Source organism: Arvicanthis niloticus, chromosome X (genome assembly GCF_011762505.2).
Source record: "Arvicanthis niloticus isolate mArvNil1 chromosome X, mArvNil1.pat.X, whole genome shotgun sequence".
Taxonomy (NCBI): Eukaryota; Metazoa; Chordata; class Mammalia; order Rodentia; family Muridae; genus Arvicanthis; species Arvicanthis niloticus.
In genome coordinates this window covers 58,896,508-58,909,497 of record NC_047679.1, presented here as the reverse complement: position 1 = coordinate 58,909,497, position 12,990 = coordinate 58,896,508, and the positions used below count along the sequence as shown (strand labels likewise).

Genomic DNA, 12,990 nt, shown 5'->3' with positions numbered 1-12,990 from the left:
TCATTTAAATTAATTGGTTCAATAAATCCCAAATTTGTATCTTCCTAAAAAGTCTCTTGCACGTTGAGTTTTACTTCACTTATAGATTGCTTAGGCTATAAATCAAGTGCTATAAAGTGGCAAGAGGAATGATCTGTACCCTTGAAGACTATACCATCCTTCTGCCCCGTTTCCTTATTTTTATATCCTTCTAGGACCTTATTAATCAAGGAAGAGAAAAAGTTGTAGAAGCAACGAACAGTGTGACAGCAGTGAGGATTCAGCCTCTTGAAGACATCATTTCAACTGTAGTAAGCAAACGACAGTTGTCTTATTTCAACCTCCAGTCCATGTGCATCTCACATCCTTTGCTTTAACTTCTGGTCACTCTTCTACTTTCTGTGGGAAAAATCATATAATCCTTGATTCAAAATAGTTAAGTACCAGTAAGCTGGGTAACAGTCTCAAGCTGTAATTTATCCATTTTGCATAGATGCTGACATAAAAGAGAATGGGTAAATTACAAGAATTGAGTCATCAAGCACAGAAACATATGCATTGTTTGTAGAAACACATTTTTAATGTTAACAGTTCCACAAGTTAAATCCAAATAGTTGTTCCTCCAGAGGAAGCTAACCCATATACACTAATAGACAGCTTAGTCCCTGTTCTCCTAGCATTGGCTTCTTTAGAAATGAATAAAGGAAGAAGGGAGTGGGGTTAAAAAAGCCTAACCATATTAAGCACCTTAATGGTTACTGCTCAGTTGTACAGTTATAAGGAATAAATAGAAATATCTTTCTTTTAGTGGAAGGAAAACATGAATCTCTCTGAGGCCCAAGTACAAGCACTAGCATTAAGTAGACAAGCCAGCCAGGAGCTTGACGTGAAACGAAGAGAAGCAATCTACAATGATGTATTGACAAAGCAACAGATGGTGAGAACTCTGTCTCTAGGATCTGTTGGATTTTCTTCTGTTTTTATGAGTTGGTATGAGTGGAATAAATACAAAATGAATGGTCATAGATTATTCTCAAGTTGTGCTAAAAACTAGTAGTGTTAAGAGAGATTTGGCTGAAAGAGTGATGTCACAATCTGTTCTCCCTGATGTTTTTACAGGATGTGTTTCTTTATAATTTTATTTTTAATCTCTTCTGGACATTTAGAACTGTCTTAAGACTTTGGCTTCTTCTGTCACATTCTAATATTTTCTAAAAGTAGACATTTCAGTATATTTATTTGGAGACTATGGTGTCCTGAATGATGTATAAGCACCTACTAAATTGCCTGCATGTTCTGAACACTGCCATATTCCATGATCCTTGGCCATTTTCCCCAGCACAATCTATTTCTGTGGCATGAGTTTACTAGGAAGCAGTGTAGAATCATGTGCTTTTAAATTGTCTTAGGGAATTTGAGACCTTTAGGTAGGAATTATTCCCATTAAAATGCTTTCCCCTTGGTGTTCATCACTTAAATATTTGTCTGTCATCATGTGAAATATTCAAGAGAATGGCAAAGAAAGGAGAGTTGACAAAAAGTGCTGTAACTAATACTTGAGACTAATCACAGTGCAGGACAGGTTACTATGGCAACTAACCTATATGCTGCCTGCAACACAATAGTCAAGTCATTAAGAGAATTTAGTACTAAATGGTGTTACTAACTGGTTTCTACAGTAATGGTCCTATGAATGCCATCAAATTAGTAATGGTCATAACAGTAATATGTTTTCCTTTTGGTATGGTACTCCCTTAGCAAATTGATTTTAACTCAAAACTTGAGATTTGCCTCTTTGAGGCGGGACATAACACTTGGATATATACAGTTCCCTTTTCTCTTTCCAGTTAATCAGCTGTGTTCAGCGAATACTTATGAACAGACGGCTCCAACAGCAATACAGTCAACAGCAACAGCAACAGTTGACTTATCAGCAAGCAACACTGAGTCACCTCATGATGCCAAAGCCTCCAAATTTAATCATGACTCCTTCTAACTACCAGCAGATTGATATGAGAGGAATGTATCAGTCAGTAGCTGGTGGTATGCAGCCACCACCCTTACAGCGTGCACCACCCCCAATGAGAAGCAAAAATCCAGGACCTTCCCCAGGGAAATCAATGTGATTTTGCACTAAAAGTTTAAAGGATTATTAAAATCATAGAAAGATCTTTTATTTTTTTAGGAATCAATGACTTAACAGAACTCAACTGTATAAATAGTTTGGACCCCTTAAATGCCAATCTTCCATATTAGTTTAAATTTTTTTTAAATAGGGCATACCATTTCTCTCTGACATTTGTCAGTGATATTGCCTACAATCTTCTTACACACATTGAGTACAGAAGATATTTCAAATTGTTTTCAGTGAAAACAAATCCTTCCATAACAGTAACAGTTCCACAGATTTCCTCTCTAAATTTTTATGCCTGCTTTTAGCAACCATGAAATTGTCATAAAATTAATGAATTTAGAAATTAATAAAGATTTATATATTCGCTCTTTACATATAAAAACACACAGCTGAGTTCTTAGAGTTGATTCCTCAAGTTAAAAAATACTTTTGTACTAATTCCATTTCTTGATTAGAGTGATTGAAATGGTCTTAATATTCTTTTGACTGAAGTTTGAAACTGGGCTCCTGCTAAATATTGTGTCTGTGATTCAAAGTTAGATCTAAGGATTATCTTAGACACAGAAGTGTGTGCAATATTCCTCAGAACTACTACTCTGAAGTTGGAGGAGCCTTGCAGTTATCTTAGCATTGTAGAAACAGCCTTAAGTACAGTCTTGAATATAAGAAAATTCCTTTTCTTATTTAGTCTTTCTGCCATTTTTTATTTTCAGTTGTATGTGCTGAAATAACTACTGGTAAGATTTCAGGGTTGTGGATTATCCTCTGCATACAAGTTTCCTGTATCCTGGCACTAATGGAAGTCCAATCTGTCAGCCATGGTGCCAGTGCTGGTGCTTCATCCTGTTGCTGGCAGTGGGATGCAAACTAAGAAAATCAAGTTAGAGCGCTTGAAATTGTGGTTTTAAGCTCACACCCTGTTTTATAAACAACATCAAAATGGCAGAACCTTTGCTGACTTTAAGTTCACATGAGGAATGTGCTTTAATAGTCTCTAGTACTGTCAGTATTGTGAAATAATTCCTCTTAAAGATAAGGATCACTGGCTTCTATACTCTTCTTTTTCACTCATCACCCTCTTCCCTCTTCCAAGTTCCTTTTCAGTTTAGTAAATTGTTTTCAAGTTTGATCCCCTCACCCAGTTTTGACCTGAGTTGGTTTCCTTTCTTTTCATTGTTCTTCCTCATCTTCTTCCTCCTCTTCTTCCTCCTCTTCTTCCTCTTCTTCCCTCTCCTCTCCCTCCCTTTCCATCTTCTTCTCCTCTTCTTACTCTTCCTCTTGGATAAAGTTAATTCACCTAATATTCTTAAGAGGGGATTTTTTAACTAGAAAAATCAGTGTATTTCTTTTTCTAGATCCAGGTTTGTGCAAAACAACCTATAATTTCATTCATGTTCGATCTGATTGTTTTAAGTTTCTTCAGTAAGAAGATTGTGTTTGACTATGGGAGTCAACTCATTATGGCAATATCAATTTTGAAATAATGATGGAAAACTAGTAGAAACAGCTAAAGAAAAGCTGGGTGGAGTATTTGTTCTAGGCATCACTGGACTTGATTGAGATTGAATTGAACATGAGCTGAAAACTGGTTTTAGTTGTTTGGATAATAAAAGATTTCCATTTTTATCTTGTAAGACTAGTGGCTAAAATATTCACACCCACTGGTTTTTGATCAACAATAAGTGAGGTATGGTGGCTCTACCTTCCCATGATAAAACACACTAATGAACTCCATGTATTTGGATATTGTGCCAGCCATAATCAAGCTTATTTAATTGGGGAGGGGGGCAGATGTGCATTTAGTTTGGAAGAAATGAAAGAAGCAAGACTTGTGAATTAAGTATTTGAAAGCAGTATGCTCTGGCCAACTTATCAGAATACTTTCAAACTGATTTACTAGACATGGGAATTTTTATATGGTCTAATTATTTACTCAAAGACACAGATGTGAAAATTTTAGGCAACATTATAGTCCATTTTGCCAATGGACGAAGCTATAACTTGAAAAATAGTAACTAATTAGAAGGACTAATTGGAAATCAGAGAGTTTGAAATAGATCTTGGACCACTTGCATACACTCTTCTCACTTGATATTTTAGCAACATAATATATGTACTTTGAGTATAACATCAAGTTTTAACAAATAAAGAAAAAAACACATAAGATACTAAAAGGCTCAGTTTTATATTTGTTTTAGATGTTTTAAATAGTTGCAATGGCTTAAATGATGATTTAAAAATGTTGCTTGTAATACAGTTTTGCCTGCTAAATTCTCCACATTTTGTAACCTGTTTTATTTCTTTGGGTGTAAAGCGTTTGGCCTAGAATTGTGATATTGTATATGTTTTGTCCCGGTTGTATAGTAATGTTTCAGTCCGTCATCCAGCTTTGGCTGCTGAAATCATACAGCTGTGAAGACTTGCCTTTCTTTCTGTTAGACTGCTTTTTGGTTCTGTATTGAGTATCTTAAGTACTGTAGAAAAGATGTCACTTCTTCCTTTAAGGCTGTTTTGTAATATATATAAGGACTGGAATTGTGTTCTTAAAGAAAAGCATTCAAGTATGACAATATACTCTCTGTGTTTTCACCATTCAAAGTGCTGTTTAGTAGTTGAGAAACTTAAACTATTTAATGTCATTTAATAAAGTGACCAAAATGTGTCGTGCTCTTTATTGCATTTTCACAGCTTTGAAAAATCTGTGCACATATTGTTTCCTAGGAAATGTATAGCTTTTGATGTCCTGTCTAATGGTGGTTCTTTTGCACATTTAGTTGTTTACTATTTGGGAGGTCAAGAAGTTTGGTTTTTGACTCTGTTATATACTAAATTCTGTAAAAGGAGATTAACCTCAAAAAGAATTTACATACCAGGAAGCCTTGTGTGTGTGTTGTTTCAGTTTTGGTTGTCTCTGTGTAAATGCAGCATCATTCTCTGCTTCTTCACAGCTGTGCCATTCATTTAAGTCAGGCAGGGCCGATTCCCACCCTTGATTTGGGTGATTACTGCCCAGAAGCCCTAGTGTATGCATGGAAACCATAGTATCTGACCACTAAAGAAGTCACAATTTTTTAGACTTCCTGAGCATTGTGTACTCCAACCCTGTTTTTTGTTGTATAAACTCAGTATTTTTCTTGTTTTTCCTTCAGTGCTGTTTTTTTAATTAATTTTTTATTGGATATTTTATTTACATTTCAGATGTTCTCTTTCCCCATTTTCCCCCACCCAGAAACCCCCTATCCCATTCTCCCTCCTCCTACTTCTGTGAGGATGTGCTCCCACCCACCCACCTCCCAGCCCTCAAATTCCCCCACATTGGAGCATTCAGCCTTCATGGGACCAAGGGCTTTCTTTCCCCACATATGCCCGACAGCTGGAGTCGTGGGTCCCTCCCTATGTGTTTCTAGGCTGGTGGTTTAGACCCTGGGGAGCTCTGGTTGGTTGGTATTGTTGCTCTCCTCATGGGGCCACAAACCCTTCAGTCTTCTAACTCCTACATTGGGAACCCCTTGATCAGATTAATGGTTAGCTGTGAGCATCCTCCTCTGAATATGTCAGACTCTGGCAGACCTCTAAGGAGACAGCTATATCAGGCTCCTGTCAGCATGCACTTCCTGACATCCACATCAGTGTCTACCTTTGGTGATTGTACATGGGATGGATACCCAGGTGGAGCAGTCTCTGGACAGCCCCTCCAGTTTTTGTCCTACACTTTGTCTCCATATTTGCTTCCATGAGTATTTTGTTACTCCTAAGAAGGACCGAAGCACCCACACTTTGGTCTTCCTCCTTCATGAGCTTCATGTGGTCTGTGAGTTGTATCTTAAGTATTATGAGCTTTTGGGCTAATATCCACTTATCAGTGAGTAAATACCATGTGTATTCTTTTGTGATTGGGTTACCTCACTCAGGATGATATTTTCTAGTTCCATCCATTTGCCTAAGAATTTTATGAAGTCATTATTTTTAATAGCTGAGTAATACTCCATTGTGTAAATGTACCACATTTTCTGTATCCATTCCTCTGTTGGAGAAACTTTAAAAGCAATCATCATTTGTCCTAGTAACCAGGATTTCCTCAGAAAGATAATACCACGTTTGTGATTCTTCAAGTAAAATAGATTAGTTCTTTTACTATCTGTTTCAAAGTTATATTCAGGTCATTACCCGTCCGGTATCACCAGACTCAGTCTCAAGTGACTTTTGATTGTCTTCAAAGTCAAATCTATGCTTAGAGAAGTAAATCCACCATTGCGACCCTTCTCCTAAAGTCTGTAACTGAGCCAATCCCAGAAGAGTTATCAGGTTACATAAATGCTTTCACCAGCCACACACACAACACACACACACACACACACACACACACACGAGTGTGATTTTAAAATTCTGTGCTTAACATCTGCCAAGTAATTAAACTCAGGATCAGTAGTGTTGGATCTAAGCATGTAGTAGTATGTCATTGCAAGAGTGTTTATCCTCAGTGTATGCACTGCCACAGATATTCTCAGGATACATATCCCTCTGGAATTATCTGACACCAGAGTCCTCAGTGAAGGGAATCACCCTTAGTGACCAGTCCATACATTGCTTTGTCAAGGAAGCGTAGGAATGCAGCCTTCATTCTCGGGGTACATCACCAGCTGCTCAGTGAGCCAATACATTTACAGTGTGCCTGCTGTCCTTCCCCGGCAGAGGAGCCAGGAGAAGGCAGGAGTTTGGTTGTCATCTCTGAGGGATCAGATAACTACTAAGAGACCTTTACCTGGTCTGGTGTGCCTAGTTCTAGCCCTATAGTCCTGATTAAATAGGTGTTGGCTTTCAACAACCATGGGAGAGATGGCTTATCAGATCGGGAGATGCTGGGCTTTGTTTCAGGTATATGAGGAGAAAGTGTAGTATTGAAAGAAAGGGAACAAAGGTCAGGACGGATGGAGAAAGACACAAAAGTAAATTGGAGACCTAGAGATACTGAGTAATTTAATACAGAGGATAACTAGGGTTTGTAAAGCAGGTGATATGTTCAAAGTAGTGGGTAAAGATGGAGATTTAGGGTGGGGTAATTTGAAAGGGTTAGAATGCGATGTGCAGAAAGACGGGAGACTAGATAATGAGTCCTGGTATTCAGTGACCAGACTACAGATAATCTGAAGGACAAAGGGACCCCAGCATTAAGGGGTTGTATAGGATAGACTTAAATGGTGTTTGTAAGAAAAATCTGCTACTTCCTTATCCCTGTCTGCCTAGGTAGGACTAGATGTCAGGATTCCCAACTTTGCCTGTAAGATTTTATTTATTTTTTCAAAATTACATATGTCTTTTAGCGACATCTTTTGTTCCCCTGTAGAAAACTTTACTCAAGCCAGTTGACTTTTGGTCTTTGGATACAAGACTCTTGGTCATTGGATACAGGGTCTCTGTAAATAGCCCTGGTTCGTCTCAAAACAGCAATCCTCTTGTCTCAGCCTTCCAAGTGTGAGCCGCCATGCTCAGCATCAAGCCAGTCCTTCAGAAAGCCTGATCCATTACTTTACCTGGAGGATTCAGTGTGGCATTATCTCTTGGTAATCCTCTCTCTCTCTCTCTCTCTCTCTCTCTCTCTCTCTCTCTCTCTCTCTCTCTCTCTCTGTGTGTGTGTCTCCCTCTCTCTGTCTCTCTCACACATATATGTGTGTGTTTCTTTGAAGATTTTAAAAGTACTTTGTGGTTAGTATGTGTTAACCTATGGAAGTTGTCGAGGGAGGTAATTACATAGTTTACATGACAAGCTAAAAAAATGTGACCAAAGTCAAATCCGTTGCACATAGGAAGCACAAGATACATTCCAGTTAAAGTCTCTGGGTCCTTCACGTCTCATTTGGAAAGGGGCGGGGTTATAATACCTGCCAGAAGGCAAGGGACCGAACCACGTGATTTCCCAAGTTCCTTTCAACTCTCTCAGAATTGAAGAGCAGTGAGCAAAGCATTGTGAAGCCAAAAAGGCTTTGTTTGTCTAAGGTTACAGGGTGAGTTTGTGAACAGCCTTAGAAATCCTTTCCCTTTGGCTAACCCTCTCCCCCACTAAGCTATACCTTTTCTTTTCCTCTTGTTTAGAAAAATGAGAGGTCTGACAGGCATTTTAATGACAAAGCAGATAAGTCACGTTGTAATTGGCTCTAATTACTGCTTCCACCAGCTGTAACCTCCTTTATCTTTTACCCAGAGGCACTCCTAGAGCTGTGTGGTTCTCACTAGCTCTGGAACTCATCGCAGAAAATGGAAAAAACATGTATCCAAGGGGGCTGATTCTTAGATCCTAGCTTCGTGGTTGGGATGAGTGTGAGAAAACATTGAGGTAAATATAAACCGGCCTTTGGGAAGCGGGCTTTTAGAGAAAATAATTGGTAACTTCCATTCCGTTGTTTGCAACTAAAAAAAAACAGAGTGATACATATAAGTGTTCCTGCCTGGATAAAGTTTCTAGTGAGCTGGAGGCAATGTTTACATTGATACTAACAGCATGTACTTTCTTTTGAGGTGTAGGTTCATAGTCAAATCGTGCAACAAACATGAAGCAATCTAGTAGAATGAAATAGTGATTTTTTTTTCCTGTAGATGCTTGTCCTGGCATGCCAGCAGGAAAGCAGGTAAAAGCCTGTGTTGAGCCTGCTGAATAAATTTCAATGAAAACAAAACCGAACTTAGGAAAAGGAGGCGGGAACTGTGCTTTCCATCCACCAGAGGTCTTGTTAGTTGACCCTCAGCTCTTAAGTTTACAACAATACAGCTGGGAGAGGTGGGTCTTCAAAGGCTTTAGTGAAATAGCGCTGCTTGGAGTGTATCCTTCTCGGCTAAGGAAACAATTAATTCTATTTGTACATTTCCCACCCTCGTTTCTCACCTCTTTTCTCGCCTCTTGCTCCTGGATGCATTAAGCTGAAACCAAGTGTGGGCCTCCAAGTTTTACCCTTTCCTCCTCCACACTATTTCCCCCACATGAGGCCTTCTCTTAGAATGGAAGCGTGCTGGATGAAAGAATAGTAACTCAGCCTCTCCCTTTACAAGCAGGAAAACAAAGGAAAGAAGGGAACGTGGAGCCCGCCACACCTATGTCTTTTGCCCATTGCCATTCTGTTCTTCTTTTTTTTTTTTTTTTAACTTCCTTCAGATGTGTTTACTACATTTAATTCCACTTGGTTCTTTTTTTCTTCAGGCTATCAAGACAATATTAGGTGCACTTTCAGAGTAATTCTTACTGAACTAACATTTCAAATGAGCACTGCTCTTGGGAAGTGGGAGAAAACATGAAGCAGAATGAAGGGGCAGGGGTGTGAACGGCAAACAATACACAGCATGAAGGGGGAAGACACTGGCAGATCCCCTAAGCCTTTAATTTGGCATCCAGCCCACTGGTCTCAGGATTTAGTTTCAGAGGGATACTTAATTTGTTTAAAAGGTTTTTCTTTCACCACGCTTAGCATGGGCTAAAACTGATAGGATCTAAGAGCTTTGTGCATCTCTGTTTTGGGTGCCCAGGATGGAGTCACTCAACCTTCTTCAGGCCAGGCAGGTTTCTGCAGCAAAGTACCTCAGAAATGTTGGTGTAGTTACAGGGACAAATACAGGCTCTATGTTAAGAAAAATCTCTATTGGGCTACAGAGTTGGCTCAGCCGTTAAGAACACTTGCTCTTGCCGAGGACTGGGGTTACATTCCCAGCACCCATACTATGGTTCACAATCATCTAGAACTCTAGTTCCACGTGATCCGACATCATCTTCTGATCCCTGTGGGCACCAGGCACAAGTGCTGCATATACATTCATGCAGATGAAACAGTCTACATATTAACTAAACCCCAAAATTTGAATATTAGAATATGTAGCACTCTAATCTTGTATTACAGACATGTGCTGTAATGATCATGATTAGCTTACGTATTTGGAAAGAACTTAGACTGTAAAATAATTTTAATATGCTACAATCACCCCCACCCAGTTCTACCACATCACACCTCAGAATCTTCTCTTATACCCAAGCAGGCTTTACTGAATGCTTCGAACGATCACAGGCATTATGTTCTGTTGCCTTTTGGCTTTTCTTGTTTTACAGGTGAGGAAATAGGTTTAAAATAATAGAATTCTATACACAGTGTCATGATAACTAAGGCAGGTTTCAGAGTGCATGGCTAACTTTGTGGCTGAGCAAGATAGAAATGTTTCCTGGCACTACCACCCCTGAAAGCTGTTCACAGCCCTTTACCTTCGATCTTTTATCTGTAACAAATTGGATTCTCCTTCCCTTGGGGTGTTTTCCAGGTCTTCTTGGGTTCCCTGCAAGCAGCACCTGGGGTATGTGCTGCTTTTCTCCACTTTTAGAGGTGTCTAAAAAAGCCAATAGGAAGAGTAAAATGTTTCCACATGTCACAACTTATTATTTGGGACATAGAGGTCTTATTATGTTGTCCAGGATAGCCTTGAGCTCCTGGGTTTAAGTAATCGTCCTGCCTATGTTTAATAGTTCCTCATGAACTCCATTAGTCACCATTTGAGAAGCCTAAATGGTCAAGTATTTTGAACAAATTGATTTATTCATGGTTCTTCCTGATAAAGGCCACTCTGGTGAGAGACCTGTATTCACTGTAGAGAGTAGGCTGAAACAGGATAATCATGAATTCAAAGACCAGCCTGGCTACAGAACAAAACTCAGTCCCAAAACAGAACAGACTGGACTGAAGAGATGGCTCAAAGGTTATGAGCACACATTGCTCTCACAGGAGATGTGGCTTTGTGTCCCGGTCCTCATATTGGGTGGCTTACAATGGCCTTTGAACTTTAGATGTAAGTTACTCTCTTCTGGCACCTGCACACACTGTGGCACACACACACACACACACACACACACACACACACACACATTTGTTAAAATGAATGATTTATTTCAGTTACAACGAATAAGTATTTAGCTCAAATTAGTGTAAACAAATAAAGGACATTCATAAGAGACCACCGTATGAACCCATGAAACAAAAAAGAACCTCAAAATAGACGCACACAAATGCAAAAATTAATAAAACTTCAAAAAATGGCTGGGTAGTGGTGGCACACCACTTGTGAGGCAGAGGCAGGTGGATCTCTGAGTTCCTGGACAGCTCGGGGTACACAGAGACATCCTGCCTCAAGAACCTAAATTAATTAAGAAAACAGCTAAGAAGAGGGCTTTAAGAGTGGCAGAACACTGGTCTAGCAATGCAGGCCCCCCCCTGTTCCAGTCCCACACTCCAAACAAAGACAGCCAGAGTGGCATCTAGAATAGGAACCTGCAGAGATTAAGAACAAGGGAGTCAGTAAAACAAACACAGGCAGCAAAGGACAGAACTCAGAATAGGCTTCTTCTAAAAAATGGCATATTGTATGCACAAAAGATCACAGCCCCCACCTAAGCCAATAGTTGCCACAGTCTGGCATGTGTAATTAAATGGTAGTACAGGCAGCGTGGGGCTCTACAGTGCAAGCCTACTGCACTGATATGTTACTTACAAGGCAAGAGAGAATTCAGGCTGTGCATGGGACTATGGATGCTAATCAATTGACTCTGAGATGAAGGGGAGTAGCCTAGCTTGTCTACATAGGTCCAAATAATCATAAAGGCACTTGAACATGGATGCAGACAAGTACAGAAGATAAGGATTTATTGCAGCCGGGCAGTGGTGGCGCACGCCTTTAATTCCAGCCCTTGGGAGGCAGAGGCAGGCGGATTTCTGAGTTCGAGGCCAGCCTGGTCTACAGAGTGAGTTCCAGGACAGCCAGGGCTACACAGAGAAACCCTGTCTTGAAAAACAAAAACAAAAACAAAAACAAAAAAAAAAAAAAAAAAAGGATCTATTTCAGACAACCTCTAACCTTTGTCCTATTTATCACTATTCTTTTTTTCCTATTCATGTTTGTGTATGTGGTATAAGGACATGATTAAAATTAGAGTGCAACACGATTTCCTTTTGCTTCCCCCCTTTAAATTATCCTGGGATAATCCAGTATCATTCAATATACTCATGAATCTCATTCTAAACTTTGTTATTTTTTTTAGACAAGGTCATACTATGGTGGTCAGGTCTGCTGAAATTCTCTGTGTAGCTAGCTCAAGCTAACCACAAAGATGGCAATCCTCCTGCCTAGCCTCTTTGGTGTAGGATTATAGGCATAGGCCACCACCCATGACTTTGTAGTAACATTTTAATTTTTTTCTTTTGAGACAGGACCTCACTATGTGGCCATAGCTGGCCTAATCCTCCTGTCTCTGCCTACTAAGTGCTATGATGAAAGGTCTATGCCAACACACCTGGTTGTTCTCTACAGACTCTGGAGACTGAACTCAAATCTCCTTTCTTTCAAGGCAAGTAATTTAGCAGCTGAGCTATCTACTTACTCCTTGTCTTCTTTTTCATTATTGCAATCATATATAGTACCCACATAATAAGCCAGGAGCAGTGGGGCACACTTAGTCCCAGTCCTGGGGAAGTGAAGCCATGTGGTTCCCTGGAGCTCCATTGCTAGTCAGCCTAACCTAATTGGCAAGTTCCAGATCTCCCCCTAAACAAGGCAGCTTCTCCTTTGTATGGCCTCTGTGACTTCCACTTCAGAAGGACCAGAAGATGTTAGAACAGAATTAACCTCATCTTCAGACACTTGCAAAAATATACCTCACGTTCAGCTATTGCTCAATGAGCCAGTGAATACGTGGACAGAGGGGTGGATTATTGGTTTTAATGGGTTCATGAGCCTCCAACTAAATGAAGCAGAGGAGAGTCACTCTAAAACAAAGTCAAACAATGGGTTCAGGTAGTGCTGCAAGGGGATACTGTTACTCTGCTACAGAGTTTCCAACTAGGAACCATCAAGGATGC

At 39.8% G+C, this 12,990-nt stretch overlaps 1 protein-coding gene across 8 annotated transcripts in view; it reads left to right on the top strand.

Annotated features, from left to right (window-relative positions):
* The window catches only part of Atrx (ATRX chromatin remodeler), a 129,300-nt gene extending 124,527 nt beyond the window's left edge, over nucleotides 1–4,773 (top strand). For all 8 annotated transcript variants that reach the window (XM_034486303.2, XM_034486300.2, XM_034486298.2 and 5 more), the window contains 3 exons: nucleotides 195–290; nucleotides 788–916; nucleotides 1,827–4,773. In XM_034486303.2, the coding sequence (XP_034342194.1) occupies nucleotides 195–290; nucleotides 788–916; nucleotides 1,827–2,105 (504 nt within the window). In that variant the 3' untranslated portion in view covers nucleotides 2,106–4,773. The remainder of the gene's footprint in view (nucleotides 1–194; nucleotides 291–787; nucleotides 917–1,826) is intronic.
* The last annotated feature ends 8,217 nt before the right edge of the window (nucleotides 4,774–12,990 follow it).